This window comes from Panthera tigris, chromosome C1 (genome assembly GCF_018350195.1).
Source record: "Panthera tigris isolate Pti1 chromosome C1, P.tigris_Pti1_mat1.1, whole genome shotgun sequence".
Classification (NCBI taxonomy): domain Eukaryota; kingdom Metazoa; phylum Chordata; class Mammalia; order Carnivora; family Felidae; genus Panthera; species Panthera tigris.
Genome location: NC_056667.1, coordinates 123,222,878 through 123,249,212, shown reverse-complemented (window position 1 = coordinate 123,249,212; position 26,335 = coordinate 123,222,878). Strand labels below are relative to the sequence as shown.

The 26,335-nt window shown below is 40.4% G+C and overlaps 1 protein-coding gene across 1 annotated transcript in view; it reads left to right on the top strand.

Annotated features, from left to right (window-relative positions):
* NCKAP5 (NCK associated protein 5) overlaps nt 1-26,335 on the top strand; it is a 676,395-nt gene that overhangs the window by 487,510 nt on the left and 162,550 nt on the right. The window contains exon 7 of the mRNA XM_042993887.1: nt 24,538-24,606. Within this exon, the coding sequence (XP_042849821.1) occupies nt 24,538-24,606 (69 nt within the window). The remainder of the gene's footprint in view (nt 1-24,537; nt 24,607-26,335) is intronic.

Sequence of the window (26,335 nt, the reverse complement as noted above, 5' to 3'; positions counted from 1 at the left end):
AAAGATTTTCTTAACTTTATAAACATTTAAATGTTATGAACCTGAATATATTACAAACAAAATTAAAAGACATGAAAAGAGAAGACATCAGAACTAAAACAATTTTTGCTATCCTCAATACGTGAAGATTTAATATAAATTCGTAATAGAAACATTGTGACAGGAATCTGCGCAAAGGATATAAAGAGACAATTCGCAGGAGAGAAAATACCATTAGCTAATAAACATAGGAAAAAATTAGCCTCCCGTGTAGTCAAAGAAATAAAATGTTAAATAATAATAGAGGATGTTTTGCCTACAAAACTGGCAACATGTTTAGATGGTACTAATCGGTGCTGGAGAAGGAAGAGTAGCACTCACATACACCCCAGGGGAAGTGAAAATCGATAAGGCCTTTACAGAAGGCCAAATGGTAATGTGTATCAGGAATCAGTGAAAACATTCTAAGGCTTTTACCCATTAATTCTATTTGCGGTGCTCCATTCCAAAGAAATAATTTATGATTTAAAATGAGATTTATGTTTAAGCACAGTCTTTGTAGCATTATTTTTACTAGTACAAGTGAGACAAGGTAAAATAATCTATAGTATATATCCCACAATAAACGCTTTTGCATTCAGTAAATGTGTCATCATTTTTAATGGTGTGGGAAAATATCCACTTTGTTTTAAGTGAGAAAAGAATCATCATTTAGTAAATCAACTGTCATGTACAATATACATTTTATACCTCTAGAAAGTGACCCCATGTTAATGGTGGTTATCTATGGGTTATGTAATTTTGAGCAATTTTTGTTTTCTTCATACTTTTGTGTACATTTCACTTTTTTTCTAAAATGGTCTTAGTAATTTCAAATCAGGAAAAATGAGAACTTCATTACTGCTGATGAGCATTTATTACCTTATTTGTTTTATTCCCAAAACTCTCCAAAGGATAGACATTGCTCATAGAATATATATACTCTACTTATATGTTTCCCTCTTGATGAGATGAAAATGATAGATGTCCAACATATTTATTTCATAAGGATACTGTGAAGATAAATTGAGATAAAGATGGAAACATGATTTGGAAGAAAAAAATATAATAAAGATATAGTAAGTTGGATTTTGTCACCATATATGTCCCAAGTCAACACATTAATTAATTTTTGGTGACTGTCAGGCATGGTCCTGTGCCTCCGATTAAATAATAATGCCTATAAAGCATTAGTTTATAAATTAAAATAATGTATATCAACCTCTAGAAAGTGCTCTCCAGGACTTTGTCTGGTGTTGGGAATGTTCTCTAGCTATGTCCTCTGATATGATAGCCATTGAGCCAAACAGCATTTGACATGTCACTGGTGTGACTGAGAAACAGAATTTTTATTTTTTTTTTAGTTTTTACTTTTTGGTATGAAATTTATTGTCAAATTGGTTTCCATACAACACCCAGGGCTCGTCCCAACAGGTGCCCTCCTCAATACGCATCACCCACCCTCCCCTCCCTCCAACCCCCCATCAGCCCTCAGTTTATTCTCAGTTTTTAAGAGTCTCTTATAGTTCAGCTCTCTCCCTCTCTAGCTTTTTTTTCCCTTCCCCTCCCCCATGGCCTTGTGTTAAGTTTCTCAGGATCCACATAAGAGTTAAAACATATGGCATCTGTCTTTCTCTGTATGACTTATTTCACTTAGCATAACACTCTCCAGTTCTATCCACATTGCTACAAAAGGCCAGATTTCATTCTTTCTTATTGCCACGTAGTATTCCATTGTGCATATAAACCACAGTTTCTTTATCCATTCATCAGTTGATGGACATTTAGTCTCTTTCCATAATTTGGCTATTGTTGAAAGTGCTGCTATAAACATTGGGGTACAAGTGCCCCTATGCATCAGCACTCCTGTATCCCTTGGGTAAATTCCTAGCAGTGCTCTTGCTGGGTCGTAGGGTAGATCTATTTTTAAGTTTTTGAGGAACCTCCACACTGTTTTCCAGAGTGGCTGCACCAGTTTGCATTCCCACCAACAGTGCAAGAGGGTTCCAGTAAGACACTGAATTTTTAAATTAATTTAATTTCAAAATACATAGCCACAAGTGGCAAGTGGATGCAGCTGTACAGTGTAGCATTGTTGTGGAGTGGGCATCTTGATCTTTAGTGTTTCCCATGCACTATCTTATTTGAGCCTCACAATAACCTGCAACCCAGGAATTCTTTATATCCCCATTTTATAGGCGAGGAAGCTACGTGGTAAGGAGTGTGCTAATAAGTTGTGGTACTGTAGGGGAGCCTGGGTGGCTCAGTCGGTTAAGCGTCCGACTTCGGCTCAGGTCATGATCTAGCAGTCCGTGAGTTCGAGCCCCATGTCGGGCTCTGTGCTGACAGCTCAGAGCCTGGAACCTGTTTCAGATCCTGTGTCTCCCTCTCTCTCTGACCCTCCCCCATGCATGCTCTGTCTCTCCCTGTGTCAAAAACAAATAAACGTTAAAAAAAATTTAAAAAAATAAGTTGTGGTACTGTAATTCACCACCACATGGGTGATGACAGAGCGGCTGTAATGCATTAGTCTGTATTGTCTCCCACACTAAATGCAGGGTCTGCCACCTGACAGGCATGTGCTAGTGGAAGTGACAAACTACAGGGAAGTCTGGGAATGGGGGAGGAGCAAGATGAAACCATGTCTTGCCCTCTGTGGCAAATCCCTTCTGCATTGAACCCATTGCAATGCAATCCTCTTATATGTAGAAATCCGGCACCAGAAGTTCCCAACCAGGGGAGGGACTTGTCAGCAGGACATCAGGGAGGGGTGTTAAGGCCACACACACTTTTTTAGTTGCTGCTTTCTCCTCAATCAAGAGCTTCACATTGAAAATATCTTACAGCCAGGGCCCCAGACTGCACACAGGTGAGAAGGCATATTTGTTGAGTACATTTGAAATACTTGGGCAGCTTTTAATGTACTTTACAGGATGTGACAAATGAGTGTCTGTGTAAATCAATAAACCTTTCTGTGAAGGGACTAATGGTTTTATGTGAATAGCAAAGCAATGCACCTGGAAACCAGTACTCTTGTTTCCTGTCAGTATTTTTAAAGTTCACTGTCATAACTCTGTTCCCCTTGACCTTTATCAGTGATACCTAGCAGAGATTTGCGTTGCTAGTCAAGTTCTAACTGGACATCTCACCTATCAACCCTCGTTGGCTTTCCCCTCAGTGTCTGATAAATGCCTCTTTCCCACCTTGCCCTCTCTTAAATTGCTCACTTCTTAACATGTTGTGATTGATCTTTGAATAATAATAGACTTCCTCAGATTTAAGAATACTTCATTCCAGACTAATATAGGTGGTATTTTTTTTGCCTGGATACTTTAAAGTCAGTTTTATTATCATTGTGATGCACAATAATAAATCCTTTTGTGTTTGAATGTTGGTAAGTGAAAAATCAATATGCACAGAAATTCAAGAATCCTCAAATGCTGTGAAACAAACTAATGCTCAAATGCTAACAGAAAATGAGGACCTTTGGTTTTGAAAAGCAAAATACATGTCACCTAGAAGTATGACTAAGTCTCATTTCTGCTCACAAGCATGAGAAGATGATCTAACATCATTATGGCTGAAACCCTGTACTAGGATTTGCAAATTGCAACCAGCCCCTTTCAGACTCCTGACATACACTTACATGCAATTAATGCACAGAGCAACTCTGCTCTTTGTTCTTTTAAAGTAGTTCTTTATATAGTCCTGTCTTTATAGTATCCCAAAGCTACATTTTTCAAAGACAGTAATTCTAGGACAGCTTAAAGAAATACAAAGAGCCTGTTTTTTTTATACAGGACTTCAAGTACTTTTTCTGTTGTAAATATACTGACACAATCCTATTTCATTCTACATGTTGTTTACTTAATGTATTTCCACCCAGAGGTGAAATATTTAAGTGGGATTGCATTGTGGGTATTATTTTGCTAATTAGCATCCAAATGTGGGACTCCGGTTATGTAAATACAACTCAGTCTTAATGTGAATAGTGTTTTCTGGATCAAAAAAGACAGTTCCAAGTCTATGAAGTGTTAACTGCCATCACACTAGAGCAGTTGTCTGATTAATTACGATGGTGTGAACTTGGTCATGTTTTTGAGATGATGTTCCCTCCAGAGCAATTGACTAGATAATTGTGCTCTGGCTGCCATGGGACCTGAGTGGATCTCAGCAGGTGTGAGACCTGAGCCTGGAGCTGTCTCAACCTGTCGTCACTTACTTGATCAAAAGGAACATGCTCTGTGAAGATGTCTTCTCAAGTAAATTGGGCCCAAATCCTGCCACCTGGAAGGGTAAAATGAAGATTTATTTAATACTCAAACTATCAGAACCAGTTATCCAGATGATCAGTGTAATGGGTAGAAGGGCAGAAAAATTACAAAGCGAGGTCTCATATTCTTGTCTGCAACCTGGAGACTGGCTTTGATAAAGTTGGGATCTCTTTCAGCTCCAGTCTTCTTGTGTCTTATACCAAGAGATGCATTATGATGGTCAGGTGGACAGTCATTATTTTACATCTCTGAGCTCCAGTTTCCTTTATTTATAAAATTACTCACTTAGACTTGATATCCCAGTCTAAAAGGTAATAAAATGCATTCACAAAGCTGAAAGTTCCATGGGTCTGTATTGGGTGGAGGCCAGGGATGCTGCCAAACATCCTGCAATCCAGAGAACAGCCCCTCAAAAACAACAACAGCAAAAATCTGGTCCGAAATGTTAGTCGTGCTGAGGTTGAGTAACCCTATTTTGTATGTATGTAGAGAGGGATGTGTGTGTGTGTGTGTGTTGTTTTGGGTTTTTATTTATTTATTCTTTTTGGTTTTCATCTTTTTATTTTATGTGGTTTGCTCCAAGGCCAAAATCAATAGTAACGGGGATCACAAACATTTTGATTGGTACACCAGACTGATGTGTAAGACCTGGAAAACAGAAAATGTTATACAAGTTGCAAAGAAAGTTCTTCTGGAGTTCACAAACATGATAGTAAGAGGAAGTAGTGTGAATGCATTAGGTGTTAACATTTAGAACAGTACTTGTAACTGCTCCTTTCTGACAATTCTAGGACCTTGTTGCAAGCCCTTCATATGTCACTGCTGATTTCCTTCAACATGAAATAGGACTTTACAAAACTCTTCATAGACCTTACTTTTGGGGTACTTGAGTGGTTCCTATTCCTACAGTGCTGGCATATGCTGTACACACACACACACACACACACACACACACACACACAACACATACTCTCTCATTATATAGAAGAACTCTTCATATATAATTTGCTCTAACCAGATCAACAAGACATTGTTTTCCTCGCCATCTGTTGAGACATGGAAATAAGCTTTGCTGTACACAGCCCTACATTTCATCTATGTTTGTCTTAATGAGACTTCATTCTGGTTTGGTTACCCTTCCCTCTGATCAACAGATTGCATCAAAGTCTGGCTTAGAGAAACGAGGCCAGCTAGGCTCTATGAGTTCTGGCAGGAGTTGGCTGATCTCCTCAGGGACTCAAAGAAGGGAACAAGTGAGGGCCATATATTTCAGAATTTTGTAAAAGAGATTGTTTGAACCATGACAGAAGTAGAAGTCTGATTGTCTTCATCATCTTTTAAGAATATATGATTTTATGATGATTAGTATTGCGGTAATTACTATATAAATTCGAGGACGTCTGGGATTTCATAGCTGGAAAAGGCTTTAGGGAGTCTGGCAAGTTTACGAGGGGAGAAAAATAAAGTCAAAAGAAATTAAACACCTTGATCACTGCCGCAGTAAGTGGCCAGAATTTGAAACCGTGTTTTCTCTGCCACATCATCCTGCTAGAAAATGTTTTTAAGACCACCAAACTCAACTAAAGAACCAGATCACTGGATATCACACTATGCTTATACTTAAAATATCTCTATGAGACGTCATCTAGGTATAAAATACCTCTTGAGTAGCATCACTGGGTAAGTACACAGTGTGCACAGAGATTCAGTATTACCTTGGTAGAGCGATGTGTAATTCAAACAGAAAAAGTCTTTTAATAAAATTGGTGGCTGCTAGCTTTCAGCCTACATGTCTATTATTGTACCTGAGCTGAGCTATAAGCTGAGGTGTTTACTCTTCTTTTATCCTAGCCCTCAAAAAGGAATTACATTTCAGTTCTCCTCATCCCTTATCACCCCAGGGTCCCAACTGCTTAAAAATATCTGCCAGCTCCCACCCACTCACCCACACAAAACAGCCCAGGAAATTTTAAAAGCTGGATTGGGAGGAATTAGGATGGTATATAAATGTGTTAGCTTTCTTCTTTCCCCACCGTTTTCAAAGCAAATCCTGCTGCTTTGCCAGTTCTCTAAAGAGGAGCGGGAAATCATCCCACCCCCTTTCAGCTCTTGGACTTGGAAACAGGAAATGTGGTTTTTACAAGGATATTTAGTTTAGGGTAACATTTGGGAGTTCAGAATGGGAAGGTGTTTACAGTACTGATTTAGAATACCTGTGATTCTGTCAGGTCTGTGTGAGCTAAAGACTGTCAGTAAATGTCTTTGAGCCTCAGGTTGCTTCTCTACAAAGTGTAGAGAACAACATATTCTCCCTTTGAAGATGAAGTATATTACGTGCTGGACACCGAGCCTGGCACATGGTCATCATCAGTGCTTGTTAACTGTCATTGCCACCATCATCATCATTTTGTAGAGCTCCTCCCTTTTTCTTCTCCATCCCAGGTACAGCAATGGCTCCAGCCTGGCTTTGTCTTAAATTAGACCCATGCTTACAACTCCTGGACACACCTTTTCCAGAAGTTACTCTCACATCTCAAATATACAAAACTGAATTCATGATTTCTTCAGAATTATTTCGAGAGCTGCCACAAATTCAAGGGCAACTCCTCTCTCATGACCAGATCTTGTTTAGATTTTTTTTTTTGTAACCCGAGTGGAAATCTCTAGACACCAAATGATACAAAGAAGTCCAGGGGTTTTATATACCCTTGTAAGTTCCAGCTAAAGACCAAACCCAGACTAGATTAGCCTTAGACACAATGCTACCTGTTGCACTCTATCCTTGCAGAAAGGCAGACAGCTTCCATTTAGGGCAGCTGTTGCCCACTCGTGTTGGAAGTAGATGAAAGTGGGGAGCAGGGCTGAAGGTTGCCTTCCGTTGACTCTCCACTGTCCGTCTCCTCCACCTGTGTGGAAGGGCAGTTGTCCTGAGTGGAAAGGCCAGAAGTCATGCATCATAATTAAAGTGAACCACAATCTTCCTAAAGCTTAATATGTTTTCCTTGTGGATTCTTAAGCAAAAGGACGTTATTCTTCCCTAAAGAGAGAGGGAAGAGTTAGTGTGAGCCACTGGCATGACTGAACAAAAGAACTTCATGAAGGGGCGCCTGGGTGGCTCAGTCGATTAAGTGTCCAACTGCAGCTCAGGTCATGTTCTCACAGTTTGTGAGTTTGAGCCCCGCATTGGGCTCTGTGCTGCCAGCTCAGAGCCTGCTTCTGATTCTGTGTCTCCCTGTCTCTCTGCTCCTCCCCTGTTCTCTCTCTCTCTCTCTCTCAAAAATAAATAAACATTAAAAAAAATTTAAGAATTTAATAAAAACGTGCCAACAATGGAAGAAAGAGGAGAGGAGTTAGGGTGACTACCAGCAAATCTTGCGTAAGAACCAGGCTTATATGTTTGTGGCCATTGTGTCTTCTCTGCAGGAAGGAAAAAAAATCATTACGTAGCAAACCAATAGACTTTTTTCTAAAAATCTCCCATAATATTGTTTATCTCACTTTGTTCTCCATTTCTACTAAAGACCTTATCAGACTCTCAGAGACCTGAGATAAAAACCTTCATGACATCTTCACTTCTCAGCTCTCCTCCTCATGTAGCTCCTGGTTGGGAGCTGATGAATCTGTTTTGAATTGTCTCTCAAATGCATGTCTTTCTCCCCCTCCTCCATGTCGTCCTTGACAGTCATGTGTTTTCTCATCTCTCCCTCTTCTCTTCAGTCCCTTCAGTCACTGGTGCTGGGGTTAGTTAGTGGAAATAAGCATTTGTGGGGCACCTGGGGGGCTCAGTTGGTTGAGTGTCTGACTTTGGCTCAGGTCATGATCTCATGGTTCATGGATTTGAGCCCCATAGCAGTCTCTGCACTGACAGTGTGGAGCCTGCTTGGGATTCTCTGTCTCACTCTGCCCCACCCACACTTGTGCTTTCTCTCTCTTTCTCAAAATAAATAAACTTAAAAAAAAAGGGAAATATACATTTGCTCCTGTTCCTTCACCCTGACATCTGGCTCCTTCCATCTCTGTGGCCTTATCCCTAACTAGTGTCACCTACTATCTACTCACTGACCTGTTACTGTGGAACTCAGCTCCCCAAACCCACTGAGGCCCTTCCAGAAATGCCTGGCCCTCAGGTCCTGCCCAGTGCTCTATCACTTATTTGTGGGTTTGTTTGTATAAGTATGTGTGCATATGTTTGTGATGTGTTGTACAGAAAGGAACTTGAAATGTCCGTTGACAGATAAGAATGATAAAGCAAAGAAATTAAGTAACTGCCATAAGGTTAACAAATGAAATATTGCCAGTACCATGGACTCCTGCACGGGCTCTTCTCTTACCACAGCTTCCTTTCTCCCTACTAGAGATACTAGTTAATCTGATTTCTGTAATGATCCTTCTCTTACTTTTGGGGGAAAAAAAAAAGTAGAGTTTTACTTTTTATATATGTATTTCTAAACAATATAATTTAACTTTTTCACTGTTTAGACTCTGTATAGGAAATCATGTCAGTGTATTGATGTATGTGTGTATTGTGTGTGTGTATATTTATATATGTGTGTATATGTATGCAGGTACACACACACACACGCACACACACACACACACACAGCTGACCCTTGAAAAATATGGGTTGGAGCACCAAACCCCTACACAGTTGATATTCTGCATATAACTTTTTGATCCCCAAAAACTTAACTAATAGCCTTACTGATAATATAAGCAGCCGATTAACACGTATTTCATGTGTCATATGTACAGTATACTGTATTCTTACACTAAAGTAAGCTGGAGAAACAAAAATGTTAAGGAAATCATAAGAGAAAATATGCTGCATTTGTAGAAAAAATCTGCATATAAGTGGATCCTTGCGTTTCAAACCCCTGTTGTTCAAGAGTCACCTGTGTGTATACATACACACATGTATGTTTAAATATACATCTTGCTTCTTTTGCTCAGTGCTGTGATTGCAAGATTCATCCATGTAGTTTTACTCCACTGTATTTTACTTCTATGTAGGATTCTCTCATATAAATTTACCACAAATTATCCAATGCACTGTAAATTTTCATTTGAATTCTCTGTGGGAGCTGATAAGAACAAAGCTGTTGTGAATACACGTATATGGGCATCCTAGTATATATGTTCACAGGTGTGTATAGTTAATATACCTAGAAATGGCATTGCTGGGTCAGAATGTATGAGTGTCCTCCTTTATCAGGTTAAGCCAAGCTCTTCTTTTTTTGTTTTTGTTTTGTTTTGTTTTAATATGAAATTTATTGTCAAGTTGGTTTCCATACAATATCCAGTGCTCATCCCAACAGGCGCCTTCCTCAATATCCATCACCTACCCTCCCCTCCCTCCCACCCCCTATCAACCCTGAGTTTATTCTCAGTTTTTAAGAGTCTCTTATTGTTTGTAAGCCAAACTCTTCTAAAATGGGTATAACTAATGTACACTCCCACCTGTGGTATCTCAGAGTTCTTGTTGCCAACACTTGCATATAAAAATTTCAATTTGTGCCTGTCTAGTGTGTGTGTGTGTGTGTGTGTGTGTGTGTGTGTGTGATGGTATATCTTTGTACTTTTATTTGCATTTTTTAAGTAACTTCCTGTTTGGCGTAAAATGATTCCTGGAACACAGATGTCTGCTCTTGTTTTCTTCCCATTTGTCCTTCAGTTCCTGAATAGCTCAGAAGTCAAATAATCCTATTCCTCAAGGAATTTCCAGTTAATACCTCAAATTGAATCACCTGCTTCTTGGTACCGGGGAAAAATACCCATTCCTCAATATTTTGAAGAACAAAATATAAGTAAATATAGTCTGAGAAATGTCTGAGACCAGACGTTGTCTTCCTCTACTAAGAAGCAGGTGATTCAGGTTGAGGAATTACTTAAAAGTCATAGATTTTCTATGTCTGAAGCACATCTTGGGGGTGGGGGAGATATGTGTAAAGGTTGCTTTTGCTAAGAATTTTAGAGTACCTAAATTGTTGGCTCTGTCATGATTGGAAAATGCTTGTTACATCTTGAGCTCAAATATGTAATTTGTTGAATTGCTGAAATTTTCAATTTTAATAGGCATAATTTGACAGTGCTATTAAATGTTTGGAATAATAGAATGTTTGTATCAGCCTTTAAAGACACACACTCATCAGACCCACAAATCTTCACTTCCCTAAATCCACACATGTCTGACTCTCAAAAGCAGTCTTTTGCAAGCTGAATGCATCAGTTTTCCTCTTCCAGCTTGTGTGGGGTTGGGGACAGGGCCTGAGAAGTGGTGGATGAAAGAGTTTCAGGGAAGGGGTGGTGAGGCTAACCTCCTTAGCAAGTTCAGAGGTGAAGGAAGGCACCTCATTAAATGAGGGAGGAGGCCCCTGTGCTATCAGCTTTATGACACTTTATGTGACACTTGAGTTTCTGAAACTAAATCGCATAAACAGACCTCAGGAAGAGAGCAGAGCTGGGAATGACATCAAGCTGAGAGGCCTGATGGTCACTGCTGAGTCAAGTAGGTTTCTGAATAAAATTCCAAGCAGAACACAATCAGTAAACCCTTTTGTATTATCAGATATAAATGGGTACGTTTACCCCATCGGAGAGATAGTCTCAAGATCTATGATAGATGGGAATAATGGTGTGTGGAAGGAAGCTCATACCAGCTTTGGAGATCCAACTGTTATTTTTTCAAGAATTTTGTGAGCCTGTCATTAAACACAGCAAGTATTATTAATTAAATTATGTCAGTTACATTTAACGGCAAAGACAATACACACTCAAAACTCATCACTTCCTGATTATTTTACATTTTACTATTTTTTTATTAACTTTTTAATGTTTATTTTTGGGAGAGAGAGAGAGAGAGTGAGAGCGAGCCTGAGTGGGGAAGGGGCAGAGAGAGAGAGACACAGAATCTGAAGCAGACTCCAGTCTCTGAGATGTCAGCACAGAACCCGACACGGGGCTCAAACTCATGAACTGCGAGATAATGACCTGAGCTGAAGTCAGACGCTTAACCAACTGAGCCACCCAGGCACCCCATTTTACTATTTTTTTACATTAGTTGGAGGTGTACAACATTGTGATTCAACAACTGTATATATTATGCTCACCACAACTGTAGCTACCATCTGTCACCATACAACAATATTAAAATACCATTGACTGTATTCCCTTGACTATATTCCCTATGCTATACCTTTCATCCATGACTTATTCATTCCATAGCTGGAAGCCTGTACCTCCCATCCTGCCCCCACTCCCATCAGTTACCAGTTTTTTCTCCATATGTATGGGTCTGTTTTTGCTTTTGCTTGTGTGTTTGCTCATTTTGTTATGTTAGATTCCACCTATGAATGAAATCATATAATATCTGTCTTTGACTGACTTTGTTCACTTAGCATTATACCCTCTAGTTCCATCCGTGTTGTTGCAGATGACAAGATCTCATTCTTTTCCATGGCTGAGTAATATTTCATTGTGTATGTAGACCATATCTCCTTTACAAATTCATGTATTGATGGGTATTTGGGCTGCCTCCATAGTTTGAGTAATGTAAATAATGCTGCAATAAACATAGGGGCACACATCTCATTTCAAATCAGTGACACCATTTTACTATTATCTGAGCTCTATATCCTATATGGTGAGGACACTGTATGATGATATGCTCCCACGCATCTCCTCCCAACTTTGTGTTTGGGGCCTTGGACTCAATCATGGTGGCGGTATTTACACCATGGAAATTGGAAAAGACTTCCAAGTGAGACTCTTCTCTCCCAGAGAGCAGATTGTTAAACATTTGCCAGCACATTCCCAAAGAGGAGCTTGTTTTGAGAAGGTGAGAATGTGGTCCCGCTGCTGGGAGGTTGTGTGCAGCTCTTGTCTCATGTCCCCGAGCCATTGGCTATCCTGTGTCTCCCTCAGCCTGGCTTGATTGTTCTTACTCCATATCAGTCTAAGGGGTTTAGTTGGACTTTTCTGTTATAGTTTATAGTACCGCGTGTAGGGGTGGGGATGGAATCTGCAATGGTGGTGATTTCTCAACACGTCCTATCTGTGGCCTTGGCAAGTGGCAAGGGTTTGAAGGTAAGTTTGAGAAGAATCAAGAAACAGCACCTTGGACGCATAAAACAGAAGTGTTTATTCCCCTAACCAATTAAAATTTCTTTTTATAATCATAGCTGCAGTCTACATCCCTGGGAAGTAAGGATTGTACGTGGAAAGGGTCAGAATTACAAATGGTCTGGTTACCCTTCCTTGTCCCAGGCAGTGCAGGATGGAGGAAACAACATGGCCTGCCTTCACTGAGCCAGGGGTTGGGTGGATGTCAACCACCCTGCACTGCATGTGGCGGGTGCTGTAGCCAAGGGGTGGCAGGGAATAGGCACCTAAGAACAGGTGGCACCCTGTTCTTAGTGGCTCAGTGGCACCCAAAACCCACAAGAGAGATGACTATTTCATATGTTCAGTTTGGGAAGAACCAAGTGGGACATGGTTCATTTCAACTGCCCTATAACATAGTAGAGATTCTCATGATCAAGTCCTTCTAGGCCTTACAAGAGAGCCCAGTAGGTGATCACTTGTGACATGGCTTTAAGGTGAAATGCGATGGCTTATCCCAGACCAACCTACACCCCTGCAAACCTGCCTGCTTTCCCGCTTTCTAATTCAGCCATTGCTACAATTAAAGATTCACTCCTTAATCCTCTCTTAAAATGCAAATCCTCTTAGTGCTTTATTTATCAGCTGTGAATCTTAATGTGAAGGAAGTTGGGAGTATCTCTGTGATAGCGAATTTTCTGCAGGGGAGGGTGGTAGATAAATGGGCTCTGGCAAGTGGGAATGAGGAGTAAGAGAGGGAGGGAAAGGAGAAGAGAAGGCTTCAGATGAAGGGAGCCAGTGCCAGAAGCTGACCTATGTGCAAGGCTGTTTAAAAGACCCAGGTGTGAGGGCCCATGTTACACTGCTCTTGGCTGGAATCTCCCCAGTCCACAAAGACCCCCTGGCTGACGCCTCTCCCCCTGCTGAAGCCTGTGAGCGGCCCAGATTCAGACGAGAGTTGTTCTACAAAGGACAGAAGGAAACGGACATTGATCGAATCCTATAAGGGGCCAGGCGCTGTGTTAGATGTACCTTACATTCATCATGCCATTCAACATCAAAGGAGTGATGGGTATTCCTTTTCCTCTCGTTTACCAAGGAAAGACAGGCTCAGAGCCCAAGTGACTTGCCTGCGGTCATGGCAGGCAAGAAGCAGCACCAGGATCCAAATAAACACTTACTTGACTTCAAAGGCCAGGCCTCTTTCCATTATAAAAAATAAGAATAAAAAGGAAATTAAAAAAGCACACTGTGTCCTCCCTAATGAGAGGACATTTGCTCAGACTTTGCTCCTAGGATGATATACCCTTCTTACCACTCCTACCGCCTCCCAACTCCATACATGGATTTCTTTCCTGAATGTCCCCTGTAGGCAAGAAAATTATGGAGCTTTCTTTACTGTTTCTACTGTGAAAGCATTACCTTTTATTATTTTTCAGATATAGTACAATATCAAATATTTGTCCAAGTGACACACATTTTTTCCTATTCACACACACACACACACACACATACACGCACACAACGCGCATGCGCACTTGCTCCCATGCACGCACAGAAACAGAGACACACATCAACATATCCTCTAAGGGACTGTTTCTCCCCAGTGAGAATCACTGAGGTAAGAGGAGAGAGGCGGACTCATAAAATGAATAAGAGAAAGCAAAGCACAAACTTGTATGTTTTCATCTACATGAAGTGAGAATCTTTACAGTAGGTGCTCTCCTAGAGGCACACAGATGATACATTGTGGAAGCAGAGAGCAGGCACCTGTTCCACTCAAGAGATTTTTGAGGGCTTCTGGTGGAGAAGACACACATGGCAGCCACCTCCAAATCCAGAAAAGCAGTAAGAAACTCCTGAGCCGTTCAAAGTTGGCGACAGCTGGGGGTGGTGCAAAGTAATCACTGCCTTCATTCTGAAACTGATCCTACTGAGACACTGGTTCTCAAAATACAGTTCCTAGACCAGTAAGCATCAGCATCACCTAGGAACTTGGAGATGCAAATTCATGGGTCCTTCCCTGGATGGGCTGAATCCAAACACTGTTGGTGCCCGACAAGCTGACCTAACAAACACACCAAGTCACCCTAATGCAAACCCAAGTTTGCAAACCACTGGTCTAGAGCCCCACCTAAGGATTTAAATTCTGGAAGTACACAGAAGTTTCACTGTGAAATGTTTTCTATTTAATTCTTCAAAAATGAACCTGCAGACAGGTCCTACATAACACATTCTCATTGCATGGGATCCTGAACTCCTTGAAAGAGGGATAACATTTTATTTCAATTTATGTGCCCATTGCCTTGTTTTAGGCCTGGACTTAGCGACTATCCCTAAGGTCTTTAGAGTGCAAGAGCAAGGACATTTCGGTGATATGTCTTCATGTTTGGGTACACAAGTGTCCATGTTCATTCCTGTTGTGGATGGGCACAGCTCATAACTATTTCCTGAATTTTTTAGGATGACAGAATTTTCCTCCAAAATGTATAGGAGCCCTAGACCCCGCCTGGGTATAAGAGACTGTTGCTCTTAAATACAGTCAGTGGGAAACACCCCTTAGCCACCTATCTCTAGCACAGTCACTACAGTGACGGGCTACGATAAGGTGAATGATACAGACCCCATCAGGTTCATTTGATGGTGATAAAGGGAAGGAGATTCAATATCCAAGTCCAGTTCTTGGTGTCGTACAAAGGACACCACCCCTCTACTAAATCAGGTTTTCCACCCCTCTACTAAATCAAAATGTGCATACTTGGATGGCATGCTTAATGGCAGACTTAGCCCCTCCTGTGGTGATTTATTCTCCTAGTGTTTCTAGGCAGCTTTCAAAATAGAACAGACTATGGTGTAATTCTGGATTTTTGGGGCATGCCTTGTTTTGTTCAAAAGGCTGGATGTGAGGTTCCTTGGCCCAGAGACCAGAGTTGGATGGCACTGTAGTTAGCAAGTAAGTTATTTAACTAGAGCACCACAGGACCCCAATTCAGGGTGGGAGTTGTAAAGGAACACACTTTCCCAAATAGCCTTCTTACCCTTATTCTGACCTGTGTACCTTTGCTGAACTGAAAGATTTTCGGTCAGATGGGAAGACACATTCTGAAAAAGACCACCTTTTGCAGCAGAGGTAGACACAGGGATGCATCCTTTTTAAGTTCTGTGGATTGGACTTCTCTTCTTTTTCTTTTTTCCTTCCTCTTTCCACCTTCTTTCCTCCAGACCACAGTATCCCTGCTGCATTTCTACTGCTTTCATTTGCACGCCATCAGTTTGTTCTTGTTCATCACTCTTGAACCCAAGATATTCTCTGCAGTGGATATTTACTGGTGCCTGACATTATTCACTTTCATAATAATTTGGCAGCATCTACACCCAGGATTCTATCATGGTGGGATAATTTCCAATTCCTAATACAAGCCAGATGTCATTTGCTTGGTATTTTGTTCAAAATTGTAATACTTCTTTTATTCATTCCAATGAGGACTTTTGCTGTTGGTTTGAATGCCTATTGAGTAGGCTCATTCAAAGGTCAAGTTCCCTCTTCCTACCTCAGGTAAAATTAGCCGATTATTTTTCCCTCTAATCTTATTGTATGATAGCTTTCAATGCGAGAAATTAATTTGTTTCCTCTATGAGGCTATTTCCTTCTTTGAGGTAACCCCTATTTTGTATATCTTTGTAGCCTCCATAGAATATTTCTTGGAGAACAGTGAGAGATCAGTAACTGGATGTATGCAGGGAAAAATTGATGTTCTGGCTCATCTCCTAAATATGTCCATTCCACTTATCTATTGCTGTATAACCTTTGAGGCCTAAAATGACTGTTTTATTTTTTCCCACAACTGTGTGGGTCCTGAATTTGAAAAGGACACAGCTGGATTCATTTCCAACCTAGAATTAGAAGATCCATTTCCAAAATCGCTTCCTTGCTCCCATATCTGGCTTCTCAGTGCTCCCTGGCCTGTATCTCTCCACAGGGCATCTCATCCTCCAGGGCCTCTCCGTGTGGCCCTGGCCTGATACCACGTGAACATACCAGCTTTCTTACGTGGTAGCTCAAGACTCCAAGAGCTAGTGTTCTGAGAGGCCAAAGTAGAAGCCAAAACACTCATGGTCTAGCCTTGGAAGTCCCCATAATGGCACTTCAGCTACATTCTATTAGCCAGACAAGTCAATAAGGCCAGTCCAGAGTATAGGACATACGTCATAAAGCATTTTCAGTCATTTTTAATCTACCGCTATGGTAATACTAGTGATGAGTGAAATTAACACTTTAGGAACAAAAACCCAATTTCTCATACTGCTTAGTATAGAGAAGTAGAAACTTTAAATATTCTGCCAGTTGTCAAAATGTGTCAGATGATGTATACTGTTTGTTGTTGTTTGGAAACAATAGATAGCATAATAATAAATTGACATATGTAAAGAGTAAAAATTGTTTGTCATTTGTTTAACTTCCCACTTGTGAATAAGTTATTATCAAAAAGATACATCAGGATATATCTGTATGTATGTCTGTGACCACCACAGAGAGCACATAGGTAAAAGTGCCTGACATACTGCTTGTGCAAACTCACTGGTATTAAGTACATATAAATATCAAAGTGAGTTTTAGCTCCACCCAGAACTATAGTAAAATTTTAAATCTTACTCTTTTGAAAAGAGGCATATAAGGCATCATCCCGGTCCCAAAGGGCTTACAGTTTGGCTTGAGAGAATATTATCAATATTCATAAAACTATTAATCCCAATTGAAGGCATTATAATTAATTGTTAAAATGTATGACCCCCTCCTTATAATAGAGGTCAAACTAATGAACATAGGAGTAATATTGGGATTTAAAAATTGCTATTTGGTAACCATCACTGTAATAATTGTTTCAGGCAAAAAATTATCAACGGATGCTAAAATATATGAACAATGTGTGGCTATTTAGATATTTGCATAATCTCAAAGACTTTGGGTAGTTATATATTTTTGAAGTAACTTCCCACAAGATAGTTACTGATTATAAAGAGAAATACCTTTTTCATGGTCACATCTGGTGGATACCAACCTAATTGAGTGATGAAAGTTAGCAGGCTAGTCATGAGATAAATCTGCACCACATATCTCTTCATGTCATGTACCAAGAAGGACACGATATCATCGCTGTGATAGTTTTGCCAAAAATATTTATATGTAACCATGAGGAAGCATGAAACAAATTGATGGATACTCTACAAAATAGCTGGCCTGTATTCTTGAAAAATGTCAAAGTCACGAAAGACAAAGGAACTATTCCACATTACAGGAGACTACAAAGAAATGATAATTAAGTGCAGGGAACCTGGAGTTGATCCCGGACTCAATAAGGACATTAGGGGGATAATTGGTGAAATGTGAACAAGGTCTGTAGAGTGGACTAGGATTTTGTATGGAAGTTAATTCTTGAATTTAATAACTATACAGCAGCTATGTAAGAAAATGCATTTTTTGTAAAATACTCTTCACAGTATTAAGGGGTAAAGGGATATCATGTCTGCATCTTACTTTGAAAAAAATTCTTTTAGTGATCTCTGATTATAAACAAGTAATAACGTAAGTGTGGCAAAAAGGTAACCTTTTGAGGCATTGGGAGTGAAAGGTAGGAGGATTCTTTGTAATGGTTTCCAAATAGTTTTGTACATCTGAAATTGCTTTTTAAAATTTAATATACACCCCCATTTTAGCTTTTGAGGTTCATGTTTGAATCAGACCACAAAATATTGAGTGGGATTTAGAAGGGCCACTAGGGAGGTGGGGCAGACTCCAGGCTAATGCAGCAGAAGCAAAGGCGTGCAGCCCAGGAAACAAGATCTGGGTCCTCACAAGAGACCCAGGAGGCTGGCCTGCCTTGAGAGCTGCCACATGCTCTCAAGCAGCAAACACAGATAGATGGATGTTGGATAGGTGAGTGGGAAGGCTATGCAAGGTAAAAAGCTTACGGTGGAATTGTCACTTAATGCAGAGGGAACTTTCTTGTGCAGAAATATCCTACCTTTGGCTATGGAAGAGGATGTTGTGTTATTCCATTCAGGACACTGTAACAAAATACCATGGCTGGGTGGTGTATAAACAACAGAAATTTATTTCTCACGGTTCTGGAGGCCAGGAGGTCCAGTATCACGCCTCTGGCATGGTCAAGATCTGTTGAGGGTCTGCTTCCTGGTTTACAGCCAGCGCCTTCCTGCTGTGTCCTCACATGGTGGAAGGGAGCTAGCAAGGTCTCTGGAGCCTCTTTTATATAAATCTAATCCCATTTTGGAGGATTCAAACTTCATGTCCTAATCACTCCCAAAGACCACTCCCCCATCTCCTAGTAGCATCACATCAGGCATTACAATTTCACCATATGGAGTTTGGGGGAACACAGATATTCAGTCATCAAAGATGTATTAAGCTATTTATGGTATAGAGAGATTTCAAATATAATAAGCATTTAGAGAATTAATGTACAGCAGCAATCTAGAAGCATCGGTCTGTTCAGTCATTTGTAAGTTTTGGCTAACATTTATTCACTGAGCAAGACCTTTGAAAAACATCGTTCCTTTTAAGTATATATTAATTTATACCCATCCTCCACAGTAAACCCAAACGATATAGATTTACTCTAGAAAGCTATTCAGTTTTATAAAAATGTGTGAGAACTTTAGAGATGAAATCAGGAACTTAGATCCCAGCACCTGGGGGTTGTGAGGAAACCACACGGAGCTCTAAATCAGGAAGTAAGTCTGGCAAAAGGTTTTGGTTGTTATAGAAGGCAAAACTGAATACCAAGACCCAGTACATTTAGTTAGCATGCATGCTCTAGTTACATCCTCTGAGTATACTGAGTTAATAACATAATTTCTTAAAGTTAAAAAAGACCCGTGTTGTCATTTCTGTAAGTCTCAGTAGTAACACCTACTTCTCTTTTCCTCTCTCCCTGTCCTTTCCCATCCCTGCCATAAAATTATCCACTGTTTCTTTAAATCACATTTAATTAGGTTTGTTTTGTTTGTTTGTTTCTTTTGTTTTTTTTTTTCCCCTGTTGCCTCATCTTGGTAGCAGGTAAATCCTGAATTTCTAATAAGTGCAAATGCATTAAAGAAGATCACAGGTTCAAGATTATTTGAACTTCACTGGCATAATTGTTAATATCTCTATTGTCCCCTGGGATATGTAGGATTACATCAATTAAATTGGTCTCTGTAACAGAACGCATTAACCATAAATGTGACGACTTTGTCTTCCCCAGAACCCTTTAGGTATTTAATTTGCTTGCCTGTAATAGATTGTCAGAGCAGTAAACGTGAGGCAAGTAATGTAAGTGGTGTAATGATGGTAATTATCTGAATGGATCGATTGTAGTGTTATTGCAACATGATATTGTGGGTAGGAGTGAGATAGAGACATCCCATATAAATTCCCATTTTCAGCTTTACTTCCTTACACAGTTTTTCCAAGACGTTTAAAGTGAAAACAACGTAAACTGGCATTGCCATTCTCTCCTTTATCTATTCCCATTATCCTTTGTGCAGTTGCCTTACTGAAACCAGCAGACCCCACACAAGCTCAATTTCTCCAAAGAAAGCAGCAACTTTATAGAATTGGAATTCTGGCAGTTCCCCTGTGATTCACAGTATTCAAATATTTGAACTGGAAGTCGCTTTGTAGATTGGCTAGGCTGTTCCCTTCATTTATTACCTAAAGAACTGTAAACCCAGCAACATTAAATGGCTCGCTAAAGGTTTCATGATGAGTATTGCCATATAGACTGCCACACTGGGGCTAGAACCTAGAACTGGTCCTCCCACCTCGACTGAGGGAGGACCTGGGAGGTAACACCAGCTGCAGGTATGAATGAAGTTCAATGTGACAGGCCACAGCAGTCCCTGAAGGAAATAGCAGCGATCAAAAGGAAACAGCTTTCAGTTGAGTGTTGGAAGGTGGGGGGGAGGGGGGGTGGAAACGAAGAGAAGAAACAGCCTAGGAATAACCAATATTGAATAAGCAGATAATCAGCAGGAGGTGGAATCACTGGACGGTGTGGCAGATGTCTACCCATGACAAGAATGTAGGAAAGAAGTCAAAGTCGAGTATTAGTACTGGTACCTGAAGAAGAAACAGGGGTTTGAATCCTGGGACTCAAACCAGGAATAGGGTGAGATGATCTAACACTAGCAAGACCACATCCAAAAAGGCTTCTCCCAGCAATTTCCCTCAACTTTTGTGCCCCGTTGTCATTTGATCACTCGACCTGAATTTCATTGTTGATTAAACTAACAAACTGGTCTAAAGCTGGAGCTTTTAATGTATCTGTCAAAGAAAACATTGCAGTCATCAGAGGCACAAAGAAAACCACATATGACCCATGTCTTCTGAGTTACTGGAAAATAGAACATTAGAACTCCAAATCACTGTTAAGTAGAAAGATAAAAATGAAATATCCACAGAACAAAGGCTACAAGCCTGTGTGTCCCAGGCGAGGGTGGGAGCAGAGGGTGTGGGGAAAACATTCCCAGTACTGGCCATGGATGGAGACGGGAAGTGCCCAGTGCTGGCTGTAGGGCAGGGCTTGAAAGTGCGGGGGACCTGAGGTAACTGTCTCATAAAAGCAACGTTTCTGGAGAGAGGGAAGCAAGGAAAAAGGAAGAGGTGCCATTTGAAGATCTGGTTCTGATAGAAAAAGGAAGAGGGAAAATTCTAAGATGCTAAAGAAATGAAGAAAAATATATGACCACCTCCTCCAATCATCATGTATTAAAGAAGCTAAAACAAGGATAGGTGCAGGGTCGAAGAACGGGACGTGAATGTGAAACATGCTGATTTAAGCAGAAAGAATGTGACAAGAGGATTGGTAGGAATTGTGGCATATGTAATTGCAGAGGGCCAGGGGACATCATTGTAACTTGATAGTAACAATAAAGGAAGACACAGAAGGGAGTAGAGAACACTATAAATGAACCTGTAAGAGGTGGAGGGCCGTGGAGGACAAGGGGTGGGAGAGGAAGTGACCCCTTGCTGAGTGTATCTTTTAGTATAGTTTTGACACTGGGAATCATATTAACACTTTCTATATTCAAAAATGGAGGTGAAATGCACAAGAAGAGAAATTAAATATTACTACCATCAGAAACAAATGGACTGAACTGCAGGAAGGAATGAATAGCATAACCATTATGAAAGGGGGACAGTTACCAATCTAGTAACTTTTGAACACAATATTGTTACTATGTATACCTGCATTCTAAAGAAAAAACAAATTGTGAACTCTTCTTACTACTGTTTTTCATAGTGTAACAATTTTGTATGCGCAGTAGGGTTGAATAAATGAATAAATGTAATAATAGTGAATGCCTGTGTTCTCCCTGCAGAAAAGGAAGACCCAAATAAGAAAAGGAGAAGGCAAGGAAGAATTCTGTAAGGGATGGAGTGTGTGTGTGTGTGTGTGTGTGTGTGTGTGTGTGTGTGTGTGTGTAGGTGTAGTGAAGAGAAGAAGAGAGAAACCCTTTTACTGAAAGGGACTGGAAGAAATGACCTCTCAGTAGCAATGGGAACACATTAACACTCAGATCATAGTTTCCAAATATCATTCCCCAACAAAAAGCAAACATGATTCCTTAGAGAAATAGCTGATTTCAGGAATGGGGCAGAGAAAAAGCAAAGTGGGCTTGAAACATTTTCTTGTGCCTAAAAAGAGTCTTTTCTCAAAATTATGGAAATATGGGGGCTCAGTCGGTTAAGCATCTGACTTTTGACTTCGGTTCAGTCATGATCTCATGGTTCGTGGGATCAAGCCCTGTGTGTGGCTCTAGGCTGACAGAGCCTGTTTGAGAGTCTTCTCTCCCTCTGTCTCTGCCCCTCCCCAGCTTTGTGCTCTCTCTCTTTCTCCAACTAAATGAATAAACATCAAGAAAAATGATGGAAACATGTCAAAAGGCACAGGTTACAAGGGTTCACCTTTCCAAAGTTGGAACAATTTGGGCATCAAAATAAATTCAGTAATGACTTAGAACCCTTTCAATAATATAAGAGCCCATGTATTCATATAGGTAAATAATAAATAGGAAAAGCACTTTCTTAGAAAAGAATGCAAACTCATAAGTGTAAGTAGAATAATGGAGTGAGAAATCAACATGTGCAAACGTAATAATCATTGATTCAGGCAAGATTCAATGGTTGCTAAGACAAATTGATAAAAGTTTGATGAGAAATAGTACATTTTCATAGTCTAAAAACATCTCTGCATGATTTATTTATTATCTACAAAAGGCAAGTGATTTTGAAATACATTTGGCAGACCCCACCTTAACCACATGATCAAAGTAAACATGTCCAATAACAGGTATATGGATATGATAGAATTATGTGCACTGAGAAGGACCCAGCATCACACACACACACACACACACACACACACACACACACACACCACTTTTGTGCTATTCCTGACAAGTGTGCAAGAGGAAACTTGAAACAGACCCAAATTAAGGGACATTCTACAAAATAATTGACCTGTGTTCTTCCAAGAAAGAAAAAAGGAAGGAAGGAAGGAAGGAAGGAAGGAAGGAAGGAAGGAAGGAAGGAAGACAGGAAAGAAGGAAAGAAGGAAGGAAGGAAAGAAGGAAGGGAAGGAGGGAGGGAGGAAAGAAAAAAAGAAAAAGAAATTAATGACATGAAAGACCAAAGGATTGTTCCAGATTAAGAGATCCAATATGGGTGACAAATAGATTCAATGCCTGACCCTGGATAGGTTTTAGGACTGGAAAAAAAAAATTGCTGTAATGACATTATTGGAACAATGGATGAGTTGAAATAGGTACTGAAGATAAGATTGTTGTATCGTATGAATTAATATTTCGTGAATTTGACAACTGTACTTTGGTTGTGTAAGAAAATGGAAACATACACAAAAGTATTTAGGGATAAAGCACATCATGCCTGCAGTTCCCTCTCAAGTTTCAGGGAAAAACAATGAAAGAAAGAGATGATGATCTATCAAATGTGGCAAAATGTTAACAGCTGGTGGCTCTGAGGAGAAGGTATGAGGGAGTTCTTTCCACTTTCAAATTATCTGCAAGTTTGAAATTATTTCAAATAGAAAGTTAAAAAAACAGGTAGGAGGAAACTATAAGGGGAAAATGTTGATCTTTCTTTCTAACACCTAGAAATCACCATCGTTGTTTTGAGGGAAAAAACGGATTTAGAACTCTATACCCCCGCTTCCAAATGTCAAGACAGGTTGGGGTGAAGGGGTAGGTAGTGAAGGGTAGGTAGAAGCCAGTTTGCTTGGGGGAGCTTGTTTGGGGGAGCAGGGTGTGTGGTCAATGTTGCAGCCTTGGGAAGGGTTAACTTGACAGTTCAGGATTCAGACTAGAGCCAGTAGTAGCTGAAGGGGACCCAGGTCACCAGATGTGGAGGGCAGTGCCCATGTCACCATTTCATGTTCCTTCTAAAACCTAATATGCTGATGAGCGTGACGTTTTCCCGTTTTTATTCCACTTGTAACATATTCAACCTAGTATCCTATAGTAACCTATTTAACATTCAGACACCCACATGGTTCTGGGGAGCAGAGAGGCAGTAATTTTTAAAAGGGAGGGGGAGGGGGAGGGGCTCAAATATAGTAAAATTCTTAAATTTCTCATTATATTCTTATGTTCAAAAGCCATTGCTTAACAAGGAAAGCCACGTGTTTGGTTTGCATTTGGAATTATGCTTTCATGAATATACCTGAGATTCTTTTCTATGGCCTAAACAAATATTGGGTTGTGAAACTGTGACAGGTCTTAATGAAGTGGATTAAGGCATTTCTTACATTGACATTTTCATAGAATGAAATAAACATTGTAATCTTTTTACAGAACGCTCTCATATCAGGCCATGATTTTATTTGCTACCTGTTCAGAATATCAAGTTTTTGCATTTCTTGAGATGGTAATGTACTTTTGTGAACAAGTTGATAGGACACAAGTCATCCCTGAGTTATTTATAATAGTACTTAGAGCAAACTTGTCAAAGATTCTTCTCAAAGATTATTTTGGATCCCGAGGAGGTATATTTAGTAACTGTATTGAATAAGCTGTCACCTAACACAACATTTCATTGATTTATTTGTATTATTTTTGTATCTCACTGCAGGCAGAGAATTCAGCATTGGCTTTGGAAAATGAAAATCAAAGGGAACAGTATGAGAGATGTCTTGATGAGGTAAGTGGAGTAGAAGGGCTCTTCACAAAAGGCTGAACTATTTAGGATTCCCTTGGTCAGATCTTAATATAGGTCTGTTAGCAGCCTCCACAGAACATTAGCATTTTGATCTCCAAAGGAAGGTTGCAAACATGTATGTGGACACTGAGAAGGAAGGTCAGCCTCTCCCTCCCTCCCTCTTCCCTTCTCTTCCTATTTCACTGTACAGGCATCTGTAAATTCCTTTTGGTTACTACTTAATATTCTTGTGGCACAGTTGAGGTACGCCTCACTGTATGATAAATTTCTTCCGCCCAGTAAGTGTGATTCCAGGCTGTGAATGAGAAAAGCTATGTCAAGGCACGCTGCATCGCCAGTTGGATGCCGTGTCTGAAAAAGCAAACCCTCGATGTAGTGGGTGGGGATGATGTTCACAGTTGGCAGCCGGAGGGAAAGGATCAGTAGATTGAGAACAAGCCACAAAGAGAAAGGGAAGTGAGGAAGAAAATTTGAACAGAGTGGAAGAAGACAGAGCCACACGTGTGAGTAAACCCGATAAGTATTATTTGATGATAATAAAGAGACGAAGGCAAGGATGGTGGGAAAGGGGAAAATGGAAGAGTGTGTGGGGCCCTCGTTCTGCTCACAGCCATTCCCCTCACACTCCACCCCGGATCATACCCTCAGCCCCCGCTGGATCATCCAACCGGGATTGGCTTTTCACCTCACAGACACGCTCTCATCTGGGATTTTGTTGGCGACTGTGGTTATTACTTTAACGGGATGGCTTTTTTAGTCATCTGTCCAAATAAAGATAAAACTTGCATATATCTGTCTGTTCATCTTAAGGTTTGTTATGAAATGCTGACACAGGTTTTAAGGAAGTATGAAAAGCTACGTTTAATCGCATTCCATTACCTTACTGGTGGAAACTAGCATATATATCTTCAGTCTTTTTCTCCTCACTAACAATTAGGAAAATCTTTTCCAAAAAACCCCTCTTGATCTTTCTTCCCCTTCCCCACACTGTCCCGGGAGGTGACAGGTGACGCCATAAAGAACACAGGTTCGAATCCCAGTTATGACATCATTGCTGCCACCTTACACCTTCCCCCCCTCCCTCCAAACCCAAAGTGGCCTCTCTCCTCAGAGTTGCAGTTGGGGCTGCTGTTTTCCTCCACCGGGGATTCTCAAAATGTGACCTCTGAACCCAGCAGCATCAGCCTCACCTGGGAAGTTGTTAGAAATGCAGATTCTGAGGCCCCACAACAGACATCCAGACTAAGGGACTCTGGGAGCGGGCCCACCAATCTGTGTGTTCACAGGCCCTGCAAGCAATGCTGATACACCCTACAGTTTGAGACCCACTGTCTTCATAGCCGGGACCACCTTGCCTTATGGTTACTGATGTGTGGTTGAAGAACCCTCACCATGTTTCCAGAAAGTTCTTTAATTGTTTAATATTTCTAGCCATATGTATTAGTTACTCAAGAAAAATGGCATTTGCAGTACTCTGCCCTGTCAGGACTTAAAAAGACTCAGAATCATCTTTACAAGGCCCCAAATTGAAAGAATAGCTGAAGTAAGTTGACATAAGTGGGGAACGATGACTCAGTCTAGCAAAGCCAGTTTAGCACTTCTAAACCCTGTCCCCCAGGCTCTTGGTCCAACAAAGTTTAGGGCAAGAAAGACCAGATACATCCAAGGATATTGAAAGAAACAGATATTGCCCTTGGGCCATATGTATCGA